The following is a 24,599-nucleotide window of genomic DNA, read 5'->3' on the forward strand; positions in this document are numbered from 1 at the left end:
GGATGAATATAGCAATTTGACCCATGAAACGAAGCCAGAGCCCAACCCAAATCTATCCATTACATCAAACAGAAAATCCCACTCCACCCTATCAAAAGCTTTTTCCGCGTCTAGCGACACCACGACCTCTGGGACGCTGGAGCTGGGCGTGTTGAGTATGTTGAAAAGCCGCCGAGTGTTGTGAAATGAGTGTCTACCTAACATAAAGCCTGTTTGATCCGATGAAATAATACTTGGTAGAATCTGTTGGAGACGAAGGGATAGAAGTTTAGCAAGAATCTTGTAATCAACATTTAATAAAGATATGGGTCTGAAACTACTGCAAAGTAATGGGTCCTTATCCTTTTTTAACAAAAGGGAAATGGTAGCATTATTCAAAGTTGGGGGTAGTCTGCCAACAGACAGTGCTTCATTATATACATCACTTAAAATCTTAGAAAGAAGTGGGGCAAATTTCTTATAAAATTCTACTATGAAGCCATCTGGGCCTGGTGACTTGCCACTTTGTAAAGCTCTGATAGCGCCTGCAACCTCAATTGGGGATGTTGGGCTGGCTAACTTTTCTGCCCACTCCTCTTCTATTGTGGGAAATACAATATTATTAAGCCTATTGGGTGTATTCAACTGAGGATGGTCAGATGTATATAAATCAGAATAGAATTTTGTAAACGTTTCATTTATGCTTTTGGGGTCAGTAAGAGTGACACCTGATGGTGATTTTATAGATGGAATTAGCCTAGAGGCAGCAGCAGCTCTAGCTTGCTGAGCAAGGAGTTTGCTAGCTTTGTCCCCTGATTCAAAAATTTTTTGTTGTGATTTAAGCAATTGGAGTTCTGCTTCATACGTGGTTAAAAGAGCTAGCTCAGAGTGAAGTTGTAACCGTCTTTTGTAAAGTGCAGGATCTGGGTTTGTAGAATAATTCTCATCAGCTTCCAAAATCGTTTGTGCTAACTCTGACTGTCTTTGCCCGTTCAGTTTCTTGAGGTGAGCTGTATAAGAAATTACATAGCCTCTCAGGTATGCCTTGTAGGTTTCCCATAAAGTGCCCCTTGACACATCTGGAGTGTCATTAATTGAAAAAAACAGTTGGGAGGCAGTCGTTACATACTCAACAAAGCAGTCATTAGCTAGTAAACTTGAGCTGAATCTCCATGGCTTTAAAGGGCGTCTGTAAGTAGGAAAATGTACGTCTAAAGAAGTGGGAGCATGATCCGAGATTATAATACTGTGGTAGTCACATGAGCATATGTTAGAAAGTAATCTGTTATCTAAGAGAAAGAAGTCAACTCTAGAATAAGAGTGATGGACAGGCGAGAAGAAAGAAAACAATTTTTTGTCTGGGAATTTAAACCTCCATGGGTCTGAAAAGCCCAACTGTGATGCAGTAGATGAAAGTAGCTTGGCCGATTTTGTAAGGGAGTGTGGTCTGGTTGAAGATCTATCTAAGTTAGGGTGCTGAACAAAATTGAAATCCCCCCCTATGATTATGTGGTAAGTCTCAATATTGGGCATGGAGGTGAAAAACCTGGATATGAACTGAGCATCATCCCAGTTTGGTGCATAAACACTGGCCAAGACTACTGGTGTGTTACACAGCTGCCCTGACACTATAACAAACCTGCCAGATGAATCCGCTACAACTTTTTCTAACTCAAAGGGAATGTGGCTTTGGATCAAAATTGCAGCCCCCCTAGCCCTAGCACTGAACTTTGAATGATATAATTGGTTGAACTTACCCCTTTTAATACGCAAAATTTCCTCTGTACGCAAGTGTGTTTCCTGCAAAAACACCACTTCGCCTCTCAACCACTGAATATGGGACATAATCTTATTTATTTTCGTTGCTTGGTTTGCCCCTTTTACGTTCCAGGATATGAAACGAATATTATTCACTGACTTTCTATCAACCATGCAAACAGTGAGTTCTGTATGAAGTACACAAAATATACCCTAATGTTAATGTGCATGGAAAGTAAGCACGTATAGAAGCACAGTGTCCAAGAGATAGAAAAAGAAAAAAAACAAAGGAAAGAATAAGGAAAAAAAAAAAAAAAAAAAAAAAAAAAAAAAAACCCTGTCCTCACCCGTCCCCAGTACAAACCCACTCCCACTATCCCCCCACACCCATAACCCCTGCACAAACGTGCCATCTTCACTTAGCAAACTTCTCCCGGGGCCCTACACCACTCTCTTCTGCCCCGCCACACAAACAAACATTAAGAAGTGATGTTATAGAAAAGTTATTTTGACCATTCTATGCGGTACGCCCAGACCGTGACAGTAGCCTTACTCAAAAAAAAAAATAATAATAATAATAAAAAAAAAAAAAAAAAAAAAAAAAAAAAAATCGGATACCACACCATATTTTAGCCTACAGATTATGAGTCTTCAATGAACAATTAAACACAACTAACAGTAACTGTAGCGATACAAAAGTGACTGTAGATCATAGTCCAGGCTTGTAACGTTGCGCCACTCAGTGGCGTATACTGGAATTGAGACAAAAGAACATAGCCTACTGACCTACTAACCTACTAGATACTCCGACTGTTCGGCTCGACCATATCACAAAAAAAAAGAAATCATTGGAAGTTATCAACTTAGCTGGGCCTTGGCTTAAATCAGTCCTCTTCTGCACTTAAAGCAGGCTTGTACGTGACCAGGAACTGCTCGGCTGCACTTACTGATTTCAAGTACCGTCTCTCGCCATTTCCCAACCTGATGAACAGGCGCGCTGGATACAGCAGTGAAGGCTTGAGCTGGAGAGTGTAGAGTTGTTGCATAACGTCTTTGTATTCTGCGCGCTGCTCCAAGATTTCGGGGCAGTAGTCTTCATAAATGTACACCGGCTTGTCATTGTACCTCAGCTCGCCTCGCTTTCGCCGAGCTGCGCGAATCACTGCTTCCTTAGTTTGAAACTTGTGAAAACAAATGATCACTGCCCTGGGCTTTTCTCCTCCGGCTGGTTTGCCTTTAAGCGCACGGTGAGCTCTCTCAAGTTCCGGAGGGGAGGGCAGCACATCTTTCCCGAGTATCTCAACCAAAAGATTGGAAAAAAACACAGTTGGCCTAATACCTTCGATCGATTCAGGCAGTCCTATGAGACGAATATTGTACCGTCTACTCCTCCCCTCCAGGTCTAGGAGCTTAGCTTTCAGCTTTGCGTTATCTTCAGCCATGCAGATCACCTGCGTTTCCAGGCGCTGCAAATCGTTCAGCCCAGATTCCACATCGGAAATTCGTTGTTCATGATTGTTCAGTGTAGACTGAATTCCGTCTAACTTCGTTTCAATGGCACCGAGCTTGTTTTCAAATCTTGCAGAGAGAGAGTCAGGTTTAGTTAGCAGGTCCGCTTTGAGGTTGTCTAGCATGCTAGCCAGCGTAGCGTTGTCGACAGCGGGGCTAGCAGCAGAAACTTGTTCTTTTTTCTTGTCCGGTTTGCTTGATTTAGATGACATCTTGGTAGACAATGCATGCAAAACACATTCAGAAGGTCGTTGACACAATCCTTAATGAATTTGAGCGAGTAGAAGGTCGAAAACGAACTGTGTGGCAGGAGCCCAAAAAAACACCACTACTCCATTCCGCTCGCCAACCGGAACCCCGGGTTTCACTTTCTAACAATAAAGAAAACAAAAAGTCTATAGTCATAATAACTCATAACTTTTTTAAGAATATACTGTCCCAGATATAGTATTGTTTTATTTTAGTATTGTTTGTAGTTATATTATTATATTTGATAAGTGTATCACAATGCACATATAAATAAAGATGTGCTCATACATATTTTTTTTTTATTTGTGAGCCTTTAGCGTGGTCTCTAGAAATATTACAGTAGCCCTATTTTGGATAAAATGTTGTACCAGAATGTATTTTCTATTATTCTTATTACCTTTTGTTATTTACTTTTTCCTATTATTAGTTTCCGATTATTATTAATATTATTATTATAATTATTATTATTTATTTGTGGTCATAATCTTTTGTCCACTTATATTTTGTTTAAAAATTGTAACATATTTTTTTCTTTTTAATTAAATAGTATTTTTTGTTTGTTCGCTTTTACAGCTTTTACTTACATTAGCCATTTATTTTTATTATTACAATAGCCTTCTTTTGGATAAAATATTGTACCAGAATTTTTGTTTTTATTTTAGTTTACTATTTCCTATTATTAGTTTCTGATTATTATTATTATTAATAATATTAATTTTATTTATTTATTTAATCTTTTGTCCTCTTATATTTTATCTTAAATTTTTTAATAGATTAAAAAAAACCCTTATTAATTGAGTATTAATTGTATGTTTGTTTGCTTTTACAGCTTTTCCTTGCATAAGGCATTTAGTTTTATTATTAGTTTGTTAAATGTAGTTTCTCTTTTTTTAACTTTTATTTTATTCCTGAGTGAAAATAAAAGTTGATTGATTGATATAACATCCTTCAGTTTTAACAATATACTGACTATATCAGCACACCTCAGCATGATGACAGTCTTATATAGGGGTATTATTAAGGCCCTATGAAATTAGTTTTATTTTTTGACAAATTCCATTTTATTATTTTTTTTATATTCCATATTTATTTCTATCTTAACAATTTTTATCTTTTTTTCCGTCACATTTTTATTTTTCAATTCCATGATTCTGCCTGTGCCACAATAATAGGGCCCTATACATTTTTATTTACAGTGTATAAGTAATTTCCAGATGAGGATGGTCCCTCCTGTAAGTGATTTTTTTTCCCTGAGGTTTATTCCTCCAACTTTGAGGGGGAGAATTTGTGGGAGAGTCCATGTTTGAGTTGTGTTGTTGTTTTGTTGATTTATTTTCTAATTATTGGATTTCTTTAAAGTTCCTTTGAACATCACTTGTAAAAAGAAAAAAAGGCTATACAAAAAAAAATTGATATGTACAGTATCTCAGAAAAGTGAGTACACCACTCACATGTTATTATATCTTTTCATGGGAGAACACTGAAGATATAACACTTTGATACAATGTAGTCAGTGTATAGCTTTTATAACTGTAAATTTGATGTTTTGGCTTCAATTCTGTCACAATGGCCACTTGATGTTCAACATGGCACTTCATGGCAAAGAACTCTCTGATGATGTGAAATGGAAACAGAATCGTTGTTGTCCACAAAGATGACCTAGGCTATAAGAAGATTGCTAACACCCTAAAACTGAGTTACAACACAATGGCCAAGGTCATACAGCAGTTCTTCAGGATGGGTTCCACTCAGAACTCAGAGCTCAGTGTAATATCCAGAGGTTGGCTTTAAATAATAGGTGTATGAGTGCTGCCAGTATTGCTGCAGAGGTTGAATAAGTGTGAGATCAGTTCATTGCAGTGTTCAGACCATACACCCTGCACACACTGCATTAACTGCATCAGTCTGCATGGCACTGTCCTAGAAGGTAGCCTCTTCTGAAGCTGATGCACAAGAAAGCCTGCAAGCAGTTTGATGAAGACAAGCATTCGAAGAGCATAGATTGCTGGAAAATGTCCTGTCGTTTGATGAGAACAAGATAAACTTATTTGGCTCAGATGGTGTCCAGCATGTGTGGCTGTACCCTGGTGATATCTACCAAGAACCATCTGTCCCTTGCCTAGACTCAAACATGGTGGAGGTAGCATCACGGTCTGGGGCTGTATCAATGCTACCGGCCCTGGGGAGCTCTAGTTATCTCCACGCCCAAGAGAGTTAAGGCTGCAGTGGAAAATAATGGTGGCCACACAAAATATTGACAATATTTATAATAATAATAATAATAATAATATATTTTATTTGTAACGCACTTTACATTTGAGGCAAATCTCAAAGTGCTACAGCGTAAAAGCATCACCATGAAAGATAAAACAAAAAAGGCAATCAACATGTTATTAAAAATCATATGTTCTGCTAAACAGAAATGTTTTGAGTCCTTTTTTAAAACACTTCGTCTGGGGAGCCCTCAGATGGTCCGGGAGGGCATTCCATAGACGAGGGGCGACAGCGCAGAAAGCCCGGTCACCCATGGTGCTAAGCTTAGTTCTAGGTAGGAGAAGGCGATTTAAGTTTTTAGAGCGTAGGGATCGTGATGAGGCCAGCGGCGTAAGTAGCTCTTTCAGGTAGGGGGGGGCAGTGCCATAGATGCACTGGTGAGTAAGGAGAGAAACCTTGTATTCAATCCGAGCAGAGATGGGAAGCCAGTGAAGGGAATGAAGAATAGGGGTAATATGTTCGTATTTTCGCACCCTCATCAGGATCCTAGCAGCACTGTTCTGGATGTACTGTAGTCTCTGAAGGCTCTTGCTAGAAATCCCAGTGAGGAGTGCATTACAATAGTCCAATCTAGAGGAGACAAAAGCATGGACCAATTTTTCAGCATCTGGTAAGGAAAGAGTAGAGCGAAGTTTGGCGATATTCCTAAGGTGTTGAAAGGAAATCTTGCAAAGGTGTTTGATATGGGCTTCAAAAGTAAGTTGGGGGTCAAATCTTACACCAAGATTGGTGACTGATGAAGAAAGAGGAATATTGTCATCGAAAAATGCAATGCTGGTTATAGATGATGACTGTATCTGATGTGGGGTGCCAACCAAGATGGCTTCAGTTTTGGCACTGTTCAACTGGAGAAAATTGTGTTTCATCCACAACTTTATCTCTTCCAAACAGGCAGCAAGTGTTGATCGGGAGGTTGATGATGATGATGATGATGATGATGACGATAATGTTAATGAAGCTGCAGAGGAGTCTACTTTCATGTAAAGTTGTATATCATCAGCGTAACAGTGAAATGAAATTCCATAGTGACTGATGATATCACCAAGAGGGAGCATATACAGTTGTGGTCAAAAGTTTACATACACTTGTAAAAAAACATAATGTTATGGCTGTCTTGAGTTTTCAATAAGTTCTACAACTCTTATTTTTCTGTGATAGAGTGATCGGAACACATACATGTTTGTCACAAAAAACAGTCATAAAATTTGGTTCTTTCATAAATTTATTATGGGTCTGCTGAAAATGTCACCAAATCTGCTGGGTCAAAAATATACATACAGCAACAAAATTTGTCAATTTTGGTGATGTAGCGAGTTGTGTCAATCAAATTAGCTTCATGTCATGGCCTCTTCACTTCTTGTAAGTGATTCTGATTGACTACAGCTGTTGACTTCTCATGAGCCCATTTAAATAGGGCTCATTTGACCCAGTGATTAGACTCAGCTACAAAAGCTACAATGGGAAAGTCAAAGGAACTCAGTGTGGATCTGAAAAAGTGAATTATTGACTTGAACAAGTCAGGGAAGTCACTTGGAGCCATTTCAAAGCAGCTACAGGTCCCAAGAGCAACTGTGCAGACAATTATACGCAAGTATAAAGTGCATGGAACAGTTGTGTCACTGCCACGATCAGGAAGAAAACGCAAGCTATCACATGCTGCCGAGAGGAGATTGGTCAGGATGGTCAAGAGTCAACCAAGAATCACCAAGAAGCAGGTCTGCAAGGATTTGGAAGCTGATGGAACACAGGTGTCAGTCTCCACAGTCAAGCGTGTTTTACATCGCCATGGACTGAGAGGCTGCCGTGCAAGAAAGAAGCCCTTGCTCCAGAAAAGGCACCTTAAGACTCGGCTGAAGTTTGCTGCTGATCACATGGACAAAGATAAAACCTTCTGGAGGAAAGTTCTCTGGTCAGACGAAACAAAAATTGAGCTGTTTGGCCACAACACCCAGCAATATGTTTGGAGGAGAAAAGGTGAGGCCTTTAATCCCAGGAACACCATGCCTACTGTCAAGCATGGTGGTGGTAGTATTATGCTCTGGGGATGTTTTGCTGCCAGTGGAACTGGTTCTTTGCAGAAAGTAAATGGGATAATGAAGAAGGAGGATTACCTCCAAATTCTGCAGGAAAACTTAAAACCATCAGCCCGAAGGTTGGGTCTTGGGCGCAGTTGGGTGTTCCAACAAGACAATGACCCAAAACACACATCAAAAGTGGTAAAGGAATGGCTAAACCAGGCTAGAATTAAGGTTTTAGAATGGCCTTCCCAAAGTCCTGACTTAAACCCCATTGAGAACATGTGGACAGTGCTAAAGAAACGGGTTCATGCAAGAAAACCATCACATTTAGCTGAACTGCACCAATTCTGTCAAGAAGAGTGGTCAAACATTCAACCTGAAGCTTGCCAGGAGCTTGTGGATGGCTACCAAAAGCGCCTAGTTGCCGTGAAAATGGCCAAGGGACATGTAACCAAATACTAATGTTGCTGTATGTATATTTTTGACCCAGCAGATTTGGTGACATTTTCAGCAGACCCATAATAAATTTATGAAAGAACCAAATTTTATGACTGTTTTTTGTGACAAACATGTATGTGTTCCGATCACTCTATCACAGAAAAATAAGAGTTGTAGAACTTATTGAAAACTCAAGACAGCCATAACATTATGTTTTTTTACAAGTGTATGTAAACTTTTGACCACAACTGTATATAGTGAAGCGAATGGGGCCAAGAACTGACCCCTGGGGGACTCCACAGGTCATACTGTGTGTCTGAGACCTTGTATTTCCGATGGAGATGCATTGTGTTCTGTCAGTATATTTAGACATTAATGGCTGTGTGTTGAGCTATATTGAGGGCACAGCAAATTTACACTGTAATACTGTAGCTGTAAAATTACTTCTTTATGTTGTATCAAAGTGTCAGATCTTCAGTGTTATCCCATGAAACGATTGTGGACATGGTGTTTGTTGAGGAATTGGAGAAACTATCGATCTAAAATGTGACACAGTACAAAATATCTTAAGAGTCGTTTGAAATCATGGCCAATATTAGCATTTTTATGAGGGTTGGATACATTGCAAGATAATATTTTTAAGAAACCCGTTATTAATTTATTTGGCTTTGTATCTCTTTCAGAGAAACACTCGCTGTTCTACATTTACAGCGCCCTCAACAAAGACGTGTCTCTACCAGGAATCTACGAGTTCACAGCTCTGGGGCTGCTGGATGACCGAGAGATCGACTACTACAACAGTAAGGAGCAGAAGAAGATTCCTAAACAGAGATGGATGAGGGAGAAGATGCAGGAAGATTACTGGGAAAAAGGAACCCTGTCTCGCAAGAGTAAAGAACAGTGGTTCAAGGTCAACGTGGATATTCTGATGCAGAGGATGAACCACAATAACAGCGGTTAGTGATTCTTCCGATTTCCTTCGTTTCCTTCTCTCCTGATCTGTGTCAGTGATTGTGATGGTCTTCATTTTCTCCTTCTTTTCAGATCTTCATGTTCTTCAGTGGAGACATGGCTGTGAGGCCGATGAGTCTAATGGAGAGGTGAAGTTTGTGAAAGGGGTTGATGAGTACAGCTACGATGGATCAGAGTTCCTCTCCTTCGATGATGAAAACATGCGCTGGATCGCTCCGGTTCAGGCGGCAGAAATAACCAAGAACAAATGGGATGGTGTGGCCATCCTGAACCAGTACACCAAGGGCTACCTGGAGAAAGAGTGTGTGGACTGGCTCACCAAGTTCATGGAGTACGGGAAAGAAACACTGAGAAAACACTGTGAGTTTCTTTAAATCACTCACTCAGAACATCCATAGCTAGTGTTGATAGACCCCTAATGCAAGGTACTTGAACTTTTGATGGAAAAAAGCTTTCTAAAAGTTACTAGATGTTCTCACTGTTTACAATTGTTATTTTTTTTGCTTGTTTCTGGTTGCACTTTAACCACAAAGGGGACATTTAAGTGAAAACTAAATAAATAAAAACTAGTTTTTAACCCTTTCTTTATCATCTTTAATTAGATTTTTATTAGGGGGAAAAAATCGATTTAAATCGAAAATTGGATTTTTAAAAATCCATATCGCCCAGCTCTAGTTTAGACCTACAGCCATTTGAAGGAATCCTTAAAGTTCAATTCTATGACATTTTAAGTGGAAAAGTTTTGGTGATTGGTTAAATTTTTTGCATGTTGCTTGCTGTTGGTAAAGTAGTACAAAAAATGATTTTGTTGTTCTTTTTTCAGCTCCTCCTGATGTTCATGCATTTGCAACAAAATCTGTTCATGACCCAAAAAAGCTGAGACTTACCTGCCTGGCCACAGGATTCTACCCCAAAGACGTTGAAATGTGTGTGAGGAAGTTCGGCACATCAATACCTGAACATCTGATCACATCTTCTGGAGTCAGACCCAATGAAGACGAAACCTACCAGCTGAGGAAGAGTGTGGAGATTAATAGTGATGATGCAGCAGTTTACGACTGTTACGTGACTCACAGCTCCCTCGAGAAACCAGTGATAAAGAAATGGGGTAATTATAACATTAATTGGTGACACTTATTGCAGACTGTAACTCTGAATTCCACTGCATTAGTTGTGGCAGTAAAAGACTAACCCTGCATTCACACTCACAGGCAATGTTTGTCGCTTCTGGGTGTGTTCGAGGCTGTTCAGGGAAACATGGCTATAATCTTCTCTGTTCAGAACCCACAGTATTGGGGATACGAACACAGCACGGTAGAAATTAGAAATTGTGTAGTGTTTAGAAATCGTTCCCTACCATAGGAAATAAAATGGACGCATGAAGCTCTTTTGCTTGCAGCTTGATGGTGTGTCACGGCTGCAGACCATGCCCTCCCATAGTTAACGAATGGACGCTTGTTGCTTGACGCCGTGTTGAGGCTACAAATTGTGCCCTCCCATAGGAAATGAATGGACGCTTCCCACTTTGTCGCTTCATGGCGTGTTGTGGCTGGAAATTATGTTCTCCGATAGGAAATGAAAAGGTGCTTCTCGCTCTGTCGCTTGCCACTGTGTGAGTTTACAAATAGATGCTTGTTGCTTGATGCCATGTTGCGGCTGGAAATTGCATCCTCCAATAAGAAACGAATGGACAGTTGTCGCTCTGTCAGTTGCCACTTGACGGCAAGTCGCAGCTTCAAATTGCGTCCTCCCATAGAAAACAAATTGTTGTCGCTCATCTGCCACATGACATTTGATGCTGGGCTGCGGCTACCAAGTGCGTCCTCCAATAGGAAATGAATGGATGCTTGTCACTGTGTTGCTTGCCTTTTTACGCCGGGTCACAGGGACAATTTATGCCCTTCCATAGTTAACTAATGGATGCTTGTGTCCCCCCGTAGGAAATGAATAGACGCTTGTCACTCTGTTGCTTCATGGAATGTTGTGGCTAGAAATTGCATCCTCTTATAGGAAACAAATGGACATAGGTCGTTCTTTTGCTTGCCACTTGATGCCGTTTTGCAGCTATAAATTGCATCCTCCCATAGGAAACAAATGGACGGTTGTTGCTCTGATGCTCTGCCTCATTTGATGCTGTGTTTTGGCTACAAAATGCGCATAGTTAACGAACTTGCTTTTTGATGCCGTGTCACAGGGACAATTTATGCTTTTCCATAGTTAACGAATGACCACTTGTTGCTTGACGCCGTGTCGTGGCTACAATTCACGCCCTTTCATATTTAACGAAGGGACGCTTCTCGCTTGACGCCGTGTTGAGACTACAAATCCTGTAGGAAATAAATGGATGCTTGTAACTTGTAAATTTCACTCCTGTAGTAAAGTCCTGAAACATTTGGTTTCACTTTTTATTAGGTCATAATTTTCAAAATACCCATAATAATCTGTGAATTAGTGAATACGTTTCTTTCATTGATTATTTATTATGGGTACATTTCTGAGTTTATGAAAAGATTTATACAGGTGTATAGTGCTTGTTAATTCACGTTATCAGATTAATCAGGGTCAGTAAATCAGTAGCTCTGTTCTACTGTGTGTTTCTGTGATTGATGTTGAGATCTGTTCTCTTTACAGTAAACACCAATAACGGCTCTGAACCAGCACTGATTGGAGCAGCAGTTGGAGGGTTGATTGTGATCTTGCTGATTTTGCTGGCTGTGCTCTTCTTTGTTCTTAGAAGGAGGAGGATGAATGGTGAGTATAAGTGTTTCAGTTCAGATTCTGTTTAAAGAGGAAAGAGTTAATAATAAAACTGATCACCACTCACACCACTAACTACACCCTCAGTCTCTTCAAACATAAAATATAATAGAGAAAGGCAGTAAATATATATTACACCACATTCATTGTGTATGTCCTCAAACACTAAACACTATTGCGTAGGGCTTAAAGCATATTCTGTGTATAGCTGGACAGAGCATCATCTCTCTAAAGTGAAGCCACCACAGGTCGGGCGCCCCCTGCTGTTCAGTTTCAGAAAGCTGTGTAACCCCACCCATCCCCATAGGTTTCAATGGCAAAACAGAAAACTTTCTATCATGTTTTTTTCTAATATACTGTAATTCTACCTCCATTATTTAAATGCAGCAGCTAGTGTAACCTCTGCTTATATTGTTACATTTTTATATCCCCACAGAATTCGTTTTTTAAAATGTTATTCAGCTCTATTCAAAAAGGTGTGGTTATTGTAAAAGGGCTGGGTTACACCTAGCCGGGGCGGGACCAATGACTGTGTGGGCGGGACCATAGACTCTAGGCTCTGGTCTCTACTGCGCATTATCCTCATTAAATGAATGGGAACGGCGACACGGCGTCCATCTTTTTTACAGTCTCTGGCTTAAAATGAAGAGATGAACTTTTTTTTTTTTTATTTATTGTTGTCCATGTATGTAACCTTAATTTTTTTTGACACCTGAATATATTCAGCTCGAAGTTATTATTTCATTATCATATTCAGTTTAAATGCCAACCCAGTCTCATTTCCCATGTGTACGAAATGGTACGCAAAACTAAACACGCATACACACGCATAGTGCTTCATACACATGCTACGCTGCTATTAAGTATATATAAAGAGCGAGAGAGAGAGAGAGCATAGGACACAGCGAGCGAGAGAGAGACTGAAACATAACGCATGCGTGCACGAGAGAGAGAGAGAGTGATTAAACAGGTGTCCACGCAGACTCACTTACCTGGTGGAGTGAAAATCATGCTATGTTTCTGTTTCCGGAGGTGTCATAAAGCAAGGATGTAACAGATGTAGGGCCCTTGAAGAGAGGCACCCTAGAACAGCTCTGGTAAACATTTTTATTGTAATTAAATACAACAAGCAAGATATTATTTGTCTGTTTTACTAAGCACAATTTTAAAATACCTAATACAAATACGAGTGAATAATAATAATAATAATAATAATAATAATAATAAATATAGCCGCAAGCGGCAATCAGCGGGTTCAAGCACCAACTGGCAAAATGGTGCCTACTAGAGCATAGAATGGTGATGTGTAAGAAGGTCTATTATAATTGGAGACACTCTGTCACATTTATAGATTATCAAAAGTATTTCACCTGTTATTAATGTTGAGCAGAGTCCTTTCAACATCATCAGTGCTTAAATTCACATATAAACCTATTGCAGTTTGTAGGATATTCATTAAGTGAGTTAGAATTAGTCAAAAGGCGTCTACATGTTATGGTTTTTGATCAGGAGACTTCAACCAGAATGTTTACAAAGTGGTGCTCAGATTGACCTTTTGACTGTATAGCCTGCCAAAATGCCTGATGAATGCTGATTGGCTGATGGTGTTCAGCCATTTTGGTTGATGAAGTTGCCCTTTAAACATCCTTTAGAGTTTGTATGATAGATTCTGTATGCAAAATTTCAGGTTGCTAATTTGCACGGTTGCTGAGAAACAGTGCTCCAAATTTAACTGTTGGAGTGAATGGGGCATATATCCGGAAGGACTAATTTGCATATGGTGGCCATATTGTTTACGAATTTCAACATTTTGTAATAGGACTAGTTTGCAAAAGTATGTTTTGCATATTATGCAAATTAGCAAAAAATCGAAGTGGGCGAAGTGGGGAAGTGCATGGTCCAAAATTGAAAGTTGTAGGTATTGACCCAAAATAATTTTGAATGTAGGTCTTATAGTTCTGGAGTTATTGAGGAAAAAGTGAAAAATGAACTTTCCTTGTTTATAGCGCCACCCTTTGACCAATCGGTGCCATTTTTGTTGTCCACCGAGATGCACTGATCCTACATCTACCTACCAAGTGTCATATCTCTACGACTTACTGCGAGTTACTACGAGAGGCTGCACAACTGCTTTTTCAGAGGAAAAATAATAATAATAAGAAGAAAAATCTTAGCAAAATCAATAGGGTTCTACGCACTTTCAGTGCTTGAACACTAATAATAATAATAATAATAATATATATTCATTTTTATATTATTTACTCATTCTTATATTTAAAATACCTAATACAGATAAGAGCAAATAAATTATATATATATATATATATATATATATATATATATATATATATATATATATATATTAAATATAATGTACAATGAATATATAAATATACAATATATATTTATTATTATTATTATTATTATTATTATTATATAAACAGACAAATAATATCTTGCTTGTTGTATTTAATTACAATAAAAATGTTTACCAGAGCTGTTCTAGGGTGCCTCTCTTCAAGGGCCCTACATCTGTTACATCCTTGCTTTATGACACCTCCGGAAACAGAAACATAGCATGATTTTCACTCCACCAGGTAAGTGAGTCTGCGTGGACACCTGCATAAGTTGAAGCTGTTTAATCACTGTATAATTCATCTCTCTCTCTCTCTCTCTCTCTCTCTCGTGCACATGCGTTATGTTTCAGTCTCTCGCTCGCTGTGTCCTATGCTCTCTCTCTCTTTATATATACTTAATAGCAGCGTAGCATGTGTATGAAGCACTATGCGTGTGTATGTGTACTCATGGGAAATGAGACTGGGTTGCAAATGCATATCATTTGTTTATTTTTTTATGTATTTATTTTATTATTTTTATTCTGTTATTTATTTATTTTATAATAATTTGTATTTCAGGTGGTGCAGGACCTCAGCCAGTCTTCATGTGGTTTTATCATTTCAATCTAACTATTGTGTGTCATAATAGAGTTTTTTTATGTTTTTTTTTTCTCCAAAGTTAGGAAATGCACTGCATGTAGGTCACCAAGTGAGAAGATCAGGCTCATGAAAAACCATCATAATAATAGTAATCATAATAATGACATCTAAAATAAAAACTTGTAACACACACATATATATATATATATATATATATATATATATATATATATATATATATATATATATATATATACAAGCAGTACAAGAGTAAGATATTTGCTGGAGAAAAGATGATCTGTGTGAATCTGTGTGAAAGTTGGAGTGCTCGTATAAATTGTGTATTATGGTAGCTGCGGGCACAGTGGAGCTGGGGGAGAAAACTTCGCTTGCCTTTCCTGCAGAGACAGAACATTTCACTTAAACACAAGAGTTTTACACTCAATAATAATCAGCACATAAAATGACTGTAGAAAAAATCTGTAGAACAGTGGAATATTCTGAAAATGTAAAATACATCTGTTTTTAGGTTAAATGCACTATATTCTAAACATTGTTATCTACAGACCACAATTTAAAGTCTTATTGAAAAAGAAAATCAAGGTGATGTATTAAAAAAACACTTTCCATAGTATTAATCATGTTTCATTTCAAATGATATTACTGTTGGTGTAAAGGGATAGCAAAATAAAATAAAAAATGCCTATTTTAGACCAGAATTTAGACATTTCTTTAGAAAATCAAAGAATGATCGAATAACATAACTAACGTCTTGAAGAACTCTCGTACTTGTAATGTAAGAATTGTAATTAACGTTATGGCAAATGTAGCAAAATTATATATTTGGTTTTATATATGCCAAAATGACCACTGCAGACATTAGCATTAGCATTAGTGTTCTCCTCCGAGCATGTTGAGCTCTAGTGGTGCAGTGGAGTTTCTCACCATTGGGAGATCAGACAGTTGTACAGCAAAGCTTTTGCAGACACTTAATCTGTATTCTAGCTTCTAAAAATAAACTGTTCTGTGTTTTGTTAATTGTTTTCTTCAGCTGATAACAGCAGTGATGGATCCAGTGAGGAGATGAAGGATACCAAGGATCCACTGCTGCGCGATGCTCCTAATGGACAGGAAAATGGTGAGTATAAGTAATATAATGAAAACATACCAATTTATTCATCACTGTACACCAGTGATCTACTTCTCTACATTAGACTGCTGCTGTATGAAGTAGATGTTTCACATTACAGTGTGAAAAGTATTCTGCCCCCTTGAACTTTTCAACCTTTTGCCACATTTCAGGCTTCAAACATAAAGATATGAAATTGATATAGAAATAAAAAACTGAAAAGTGGGGCGTGCAATATTATTCAGCCCCTCCTTACTTTCAGTGCAGCAAACTCACTCCAGAAGTTCAGTGAGGATCTCTGAATGATCCAATGTTGATATAAATGACTGATGATGATAAATAGAATCTGTGATCAGAGTCTCAGAGCTCTGTTTAAAGCTCAGAGAGCATCATGAAGACCAAGGAAAAACACTCAAGGCAGCTCTGAGATACTGCTGTGGAGAAATTTAAAGCCGGATTTGGATACAAAAAGATTTCCCAAGCTTTAAACAAACATTTCAAGTAGCTCTGTGCAAGAGATCATACTAAAATGGAAAGGGGAATCAGATCACTGCAAATCTACCAAGACCCGGCCGTCCCTCTAAACTTTCAGCTCAAACAAGGAGAAGACTGATCAGAGATGCAGCCAAGAGGCCCATGATCACTCTGGATGAACTGCAGAGATCTACAGCTGAGGGGGGGGACTCTGTCCATAGGACTACAATCAGTTGTACACTGCAAAAATCTGACCTTTATGGAAGAGAGGCAAAAAGTCCTAAAAAAGTTTAAAGTTACAGTTTAAGGTGGCTTTCCCACAAGCCACCTGGGAGACACACCAAACATGTGGAAAAGGTTCTGTGGTCGGATGAAACCAAAATCAAACTTTTTGGCCACAATGCAAAACGTTATGTTTGGCATAAAAGTTACACAGCTCATCACCCTGAACACACCCTGATCCCCACTGTTAAACATGGTGGTGGCAGCATCATGGTTTGGGCCTGCTTTTCTTCAGATGGTTAAAATTGATGGAAAGTTGGATGGAGATAAATTCAGGAGCATTCTGGAAGAAGAAAACCTGTTGGGGTCTGTAAAAGACCTGAGACTGGGGCGGAGATTTATTTATCTTTCAACAAGACAATGATCCAAAACATAAAGCTAAATCTACAATGAAATAAACAAATAAACGTATCCAGATGCTCGAATGGCCGAGTAAAAGTCCAGACCTGAACCTAATGGAGAATCTGTGGAAAGAGCTGAAAAAAACTGCTGTTCATCACAAACCAACACTCTCCATCCAACCTCACTGAGCCCCAGCTGTTTTATAAAGAAGAATGGGCAAAAATTTCAGCCTCTTGATGTGCAAACCTGATTAAGACAAACCCCAAGAGACTTGCAGCTGTAATCACAGCAAAAGGTGGCACTACAGAGTATTAACGCAAGGGGGCTGAATAATAATGCACACCCCACTTTTTTTAGTTTTATATTTCCAAAAATAAGTTTAAAATATCCAATAAATTTCATTCCGCTTCATAATTGTGTCCCACTTGTTGTTGATTCTTCAAAAAAATATTTCAATTTCATATCTTTATATTTAAAGCCTGAAATGTGGCAAAAGGTTAAAAAAGTTCAAGGGGGCCGAATACCTTTTAACAGGCACTTGTAGGTGTTTCTAATAAATGTTCGCTATTGTTAAGGTGGTGAAATATTTCTAGTATGATTTGGCCTTTAAACTCAGCTGTGTATAAATTTGTGTGAATTAATTCTCTGTTCAGGTGTGAATGTTTCTATTGAGCCCAATGGTGAAGGTGAATTATTTTCTTATTGTAACTCTACAGTAGAGTTAAGGTACAGATTCAGCACTGTAATAGTAGTAGCTCTAGAGTTGACTATTGTATAAAACATTAACAGTTATTTATATATTTTCACCTTTATTACTGAAAGTCAGCTCTTTTTACTCTGTTCTCTTTCTTTTTATAATGTATTTAACTTTGTACTGAATTCTGATCCCCAGGGCCGAAGACCGGGGGTTCTGACTCTGACTCTGGTAATAAAATTTCTTATTTAAAACACTTGAATTTTATGTTTGGACTTTAAGAATATATGTTTACTGTAATTTAGCTTTAATGTTGCCTTACTGATTACTGTTTTTTTTTTTAGGAAGAGGAAGTAATTCATCAAAGAGCAGCGATGAGAACATCCCGAAGAAATCTGAGGGTAATTATTCTACTGGGTCTCTGAGCAACTATATATATATACCATTACCAGTACACTGATGTTTCCAATAAAGTGGCCACGGTGAATGAAAGCACATGTCATTGCTAAGGTTAGCTAGCTCTCCACTAGCTTTAGTTCTCTCCCTGGTAACATTAGTATGTTAGCTAGCTCATTGCTATGGTTAGCTAGCTCTTCACTAGCTTTAGTTATCTCCCTGGTAACATTAGTGTGTTAGCTAGCTCATTGCTAAGGTTAGTTAGCCCTTCACTAGCTTTAGTTATCTCCCTGGTAACATTAGTATGTTAGCTAGCTCATTGCTAAGGTTAGCTAGCTCTTCACTAGCTTTAGTTCTCTCCCTGGTAACATTAGTTTGTAAGCTAGATCATTGCTACGGTTAGCTAGCTCTTCACTAGCATTAGTTCTCTCCCTGGCAACATTAGTGTGTTAGCTAGATCATTGCTAAGGTTAGTTAGTTCTTTACTAGCCTTAGTTCTCTCCTTGGAAACATTAGTGTGTTAGCTAGCTCTTCAGTAGCTTTAGTTCTCTCCCTGGTAACATTAGTGTGTATTTAGCTCATTGCTAAGGTTAGTTAGCTCTTCAGTAGCTTTAGTTCTCTCCCTGGTAACATTAGTGTGTTAGCTAGCTCATTGCTATGGTTAGCTAGCTCTTCACTAGCATTAGTTCTCTCCCTGGTAACATTAGTGTGTAAGCTAGATCATTGCTAAGTTTATCTAGCTCTTCACTTGCTTTAGTTGGTTAGCTAGCTCTTCGCTAGCTTTATTTTTCTCCCTGATAACATTAATGTGTTAGCTAGATAATTTCTAAGGTTAGTTAGCTCTTTACCAGCTTTATTTCTTTCCCTGGCAACATTAGTGTGTTAGCTAGCTCATTACTAAGGTTAGCTAGCTCTTTACTAGCTTTAGTTCTCTACCTGGTAACATTAGTGTATTAGTTAGCTCATTGCTAAGGTTAGCTAGCTCTTCAGTAGCTTTAGTTCTCTCACTGGTAACATTAGTATGTTAGCTAGCTCATTGCTAACGTTAGCTAGCTCTTCAGTAGCTTTAGTTCTCTCACTGGTAACATTAGTTTGTTAGCTAGCTCATTGCTAACGTTAGCTAGCTCTTCACTAGCTTTAGTTCTCTCTCCGGGAACATTAGTGTGTTAGCTAGCTCATTGCTAAGGTTAGCTAGCTCTTCACTAGTTTTATTTCTCTCCCTGGTAACATTAGTGTGTTAGCTATCTCATTGCTAAGGTTAGCTAGCTCTTCACTAGCTTTAGTCCTCTCCCTGGTAACATTAGTGTGTTAGCTAGCTCATTGCTAAGCTTAGCTAGCTCTTCACTAGCTTTAGTTTTCTCCCTGGTAACATTAGTGTGTTAGCTAGCTCATTGCTAAGGTTAGCTAGTTCTTCACTAGCTTTATTTCTGTCCCTGGTAACATTAGTGTGTTAGCTAGCTTGTCGCTAAGATTAGCTAGCTCTTCACTAGCTTTATTTCTCTCCCTGGTAACATTAGTGTGTTAGCTAGCTCATTGCTAAGCTTGTGTTAGCTAGCTCATTGCTAAGCTTAGCTAGCTCTTCACTAGCTTTAGTTTTCTCCCTGGTAACATTAGTGTGTTAGCTAGCTCATTGCTAAGGTTAGCTAGCTCTTCACTAGCTTTATTTCTGTCCCTGGTAACATTAGTGTGTTAGCTAGCTCATTGCTAATGTTAGCTAGCTCTTCACTAGCTTTAGTTCTCTTCCTGGTAACATTAGTGTGTATTTAGCTCATTGCTAAGGTTAGCTAGCTCTCCACTAGCTTTAGTTCTCTCCCTGGTAACATTAGTTTGTTAGCTAGCTCATTGCTAATGTTAGCTAGCTCTTCACTAGCTTTAGTTTTCTCTTTGGTAACATTAGTGTGTTAGCTAGATCATTGCTAATGTTAGCTAGCCCTCTACTAGCTTTAGATCTCTCCATGGTAACAATAGTGTTTTAGCTAGCTCATCGCTAATGTTATCTAGCACTTCACTTGCTGTATTTCTCTCTCTGGTAACATTAGTGTGTTAGCTAGCTCATTGCTAAGGTTAGCTAGCCCTCTACTAGCTTTAGTTCTCTCCCTGGTAACATTAGTGTGTTAGCTAGCTCATTGCTAAGGTCAGCTAGCTCTTCACTAGCTTTAGTTCTCTCCCTGGTAACATTAGTGTGTTAGCTAGCTCATTGCTAAGGTTAGCTAGCCCTTCACTAGCTTTAGTTCTCTCCCTGGTAACATTAGTGTGTTAGCTAGCTCATTGCTAAGGTTAGCTAGCCCTTCACTAGCTTTAGTTATCTCCCTGGTAACAATAGTGTGTTAGCTAGCTCATTGCTAAGGTTAGCTAGCCCTTCACTAGCTTTAGTTATCTCCCTGGTAACATTAGTTTGTTAGCTAGCTCATTGCTAAGGTCAGCTAGCTCTTCACTAGCTTTAGTTCTCTCCCTGGTAACATTAGTGTGTTAGCTAGATCATTGCTAATGTTAGCTAGCCCTCTACTAGCTTTAGATCTCTCCATGGTAACAATAATGTGTTAGCTAGCTCATCGCTAAGGTTAGCTAGCTCTTCACTAGCTTTAGTCCTCTCCCTGGTAACATTAGTGTGTTAGCTAGCTCATTGCTAATGTTATCTAGCACTTCACTTGCTGTATTTCTCTCTCTGGTAACATTAGTGTGTTAGCTAGCTCATTGCTAAGGTTAGCTAGCCCTCTACTAGCTTTAGTTCTCTCCCTGGTAACATTAGTGTGTTAGCTAGCTCATTGCTAAGGTTAGCTAGCTCTTCAGTAGCTTTAGTTCTCTCCCTGGTAACATTAGTGTGTTAGCTAGCTCATTGCTAAGGTTAGCTAGCCCTCTACTAGCTTTAGTTCTCTCCCTGGTAACATTAGTGTGTTAGCTAGCTCATTGCTAAGGTTAGCTAGCCCTCTACTAGCTTTAGTTCTCTCCCTGGTAACATTAGTGTGTTAGCTAGCTCATTGCTAAGGTAAGTTTGCGAAGGTTGAAGTATCAGCGAAGTGTTTTTAATAAAGTGTCCAGAAAGTGAAAGCACAGGGTAACTGTTTCTAATAAAGTGGCCAGAGTGAGTTGAGTAAATGTTAATAACAGATTTAATGTGTGTTTCAGGGAAAGCGGCGGAAGAAGTGTGATTCGTTTGATTGGTGGAAAGTGAGACAGTAAGATGTGGACATCTTTGATTGGTCCACTGGAACTCGGAATTCTCCAGAAATCCAAAGAGAATTTCTTATTCAAAAATATGAATCATAAAAAGTATTGATACACTTCCACACTTTAAAACATAATTCAAATATATTCAATAGTTTAACACATTTCAGCAGGATTTCAAAAAATATTTATATTATATAAGGGTCCCAGTACTTTCAGTCATGTTTTCAAAAAACATTTCTGATATTAAGCACTTTATTTATTAGACATGAATACATTTTCATTTCAATTTTTTAATTCACCGATCCCCTTCAACCACTAAGTGAAATGTGTTGATTTTATTCTCTATATAAGATCAGGTTAATAGATTAGAGTCCACACTGTTCAGTTTTCTTATGTTACATTTTTTAAGAAAAATATTAAGAAATATGGAATTATTAGATTGATTAATGGGTGGGGTTTATATAATACTAAGCTTTTTATGACTTGTAGTTTCAGTCTTCCTACTTTAAATCAGTTTAACAAGTCTTTAAAACTAAAAATGCCTTTTTTTGTTACACTACTTGTTTTCTAAAGTGCATTAACATTTCATTTAAAAAGCTGGAGTGGGTCACTTTATAGAAATCTGTTAGTTTAAGTGAAAGAGTTGGAAATAGTTGTGGAATATCATGGGTTATATAATACAATATATACAATATATATACCCAAAAACACATTTTATCACGAGAACACGCCAGAGCTAATCTGACCAGAGATTAAAAATGATTAAATACTTTTATACTGTACTTATATCCTCAACACAGAGCCGTATCAACTGTTTCAGTACCTCAGAAGTCCAGTTATAAACCTTTTTAACATGTTCTAGAAGTATCTTTAGAATCAGCTCGCCAACCAATCAGCTCTCAGTAACAGTAATGCAGCGTCTTTACTGGCTAAAAACTTTTTACTGTAGATTTTAATGAAAAAATATATACAGCTACGCATTCTTTGCTTTTTGTCAGCTAATCCATTAGTAGAGTTACTTTTTTAAATGAAATAAATACTCAGAACAAGTAGTTAATTACTTAGTTAATCTTTCATTTGAGTTTTTTTGACTTTTTACCCCCATTCATAGAGGATCAACTCGTGAGCTCCCTCTAGTGTTTAATTCTAGTGTCTTGTTATAACAGCACTGTAAAAATGAAAAAGTTGAGAAAAATCTAATTTTAAAGCAACTAGAGCACTAAATATCTGAGTTTTCAGGGCAACTCAAACTTTTAAGTTTTGAGAGAAAAAAAACAGACTATTAAGCTAACTTGGAAAAAAAATAAACATGTATATCCAAAACAGCAGTTTTACCTTCTTAACTTTCGATGGAATCCTATGTAAAAAGAGTTCATTTCAGATCATTTTGAAGAAATTCTATTGGTCCGTTCATTATGAAATTTCGACACAGTGTAAGGAACAGTTGCCAACTTAACAATTCACTTTGTGTACTTAATTAGCCTTATTTATGTTCAGTTCTGTGTGTTTTGTAAGTTCTGCTGACTTTTCTTTAAGGCCCACTAAAACAATTAACGTGTGTCAGTCACATGTTTTACATAAATCAAACTCACATAAAGTTTTTTTTTTTATTTAAGTTAACTGAGAATTTATGACTATTAGATGTATATGTTATTCTATCAGTCATATAAGTATTGCAGTAATGTAAATATAGGACTGCAGAGTAGTTGGCTTGTCCTCAACTAAAATTTAACTTAAATTAGAAATTTCATCAACACAAATCATTTAATTACACCAACTTTTAACAATAAACTTAATACTTAAAAATTAGTTAGAAATTTATTTGATATAGTTTATGGTTTAGTTGACATAAAAATAAGATATGAAAGAGAACAATTTTAAGTTTTATTTTTTACAGTGAGGGAAACAGGAAGTGATCATGCTCTCCCTAAACGGTTTTGCCCATGCTGAAGCTACATTTTGAGCCAACTGGGTCAGATATTAAACCTGCTAGACGTTTTCAGGCGTCTGCAGCTCGTTGGCGATTTCTCGGAGTTCACTCAGCTTTTGTCTTTCAGTAGTTCATGATTATTGAGCTCGAACGCTGAATAATCTCAGATTTCTCTCTTTGAGTAGAGGTTTTAGTTGGCGATCAACAAAAAACAGTAGGCGACTTAAAAACCAAGCTAAAATCGTGCAATGTGAACTTGACATTAGTTTATAATTCACATAAATTACATAAGTAACGTTTCTATTTAGCTATGCTTGCGAAAATAACGAAGCCTTCCACCCAAAAACTGACAAACAAGATGAGACTAAAACAGATCATTCTGTTATTTTCATTTGTTGCTTATTTGTTGCTTATATAAAGAATATTTTAGGAAAAATAGCAAACAAATGTTCCTATAACAAGTGATCTACTCCAGCTTGAAGCTAAACCTTTATAGTTAATCAATACATTTATATTTTGTGTTTATTATGTACACTTTTCAGTCTATATCAGTCATACTAAAAGCAATCTCTTAATTTTTTTTATTTTATTTTATTTTTTGTTAATCATTACTGCATGGTTTATAAATGTTTGCAGTTAAAACTGCAGTTAGATAAGAGATAGAGCTGTGAAACAGCAGGGATAGGGATTGTATTGGGCGTTGTGTGGAACAGTGCACAGAACACGCGTTACAATAGTGAACGATGCCCAACATACATATTTTATAAAAGTAACTATGTTTTGAAGACATGCAGGGAAAAACTATCTCTAAAAAATTCCTTCATTCTAATTCTAATTTAGCGTTTTATTGTTTCCTGGATTTCCTTTTTAATTATGGTTTGTGTGAGTGATTTGATGTATGAATTATTGATGATAAACTGCAACTTCTAATGGAATGATCAGCAGATAATCAATAAAAAGCAGATTATTTTACATTTACAGCATTTAAATAAAGTTACACTGGTGGATTGGATTTTTTGATTGGTGTAATGTAGGTTTCCAGCTCAGCTGATTTATTGAACATGAGGGATTGTGGTGGTGTTAGCATCAATGCTACGCTAACAACCTGTATACAATATAGCAATCCAAGTCCTTAAAGCAGGAGAGATTCTTTTAACACTGTATTCTTCTACCACTGTAATCTAATCAGAACATGATGAGTTCTGTAAATGTATAGAATAAAATCAAATTACAACTTGATTTAATTCAAATTTGTGAATGACAAAAAATTGTGCCTTTTATAAATGTGGTGATT

The 24,599-nt window shown here is 37.6% G+C and overlaps 1 protein-coding gene across 1 annotated transcript in view; it reads left to right on the forward strand.

The window, feature by feature from the left end:
* Positions 1-24,599, forward strand: part of LOC103032414 (class I histocompatibility antigen, Gogo-C*0101/C*0102 alpha chain-like) — a 152,312-nt gene that overhangs the window by 3,050 nt on the left and 124,663 nt on the right. The window contains exon 2 of the mRNA XM_049473148.1: positions 8,909-9,181. Within this exon, the coding sequence (XP_049329105.1) occupies positions 8,909-9,181 (273 nt within the window). The remainder of the gene's footprint in view (positions 1-8,908; positions 9,182-24,599) is intronic.

The sequence above is a fragment of the Astyanax mexicanus genome, unplaced genomic scaffold (assembly GCF_023375975.1).
Source record: "Astyanax mexicanus isolate ESR-SI-001 unplaced genomic scaffold, AstMex3_surface scaffold_34, whole genome shotgun sequence".
NCBI classification, from domain to species: Eukaryota; Metazoa; Chordata; class Actinopteri; order Characiformes; family Acestrorhamphidae; genus Astyanax; species Astyanax mexicanus.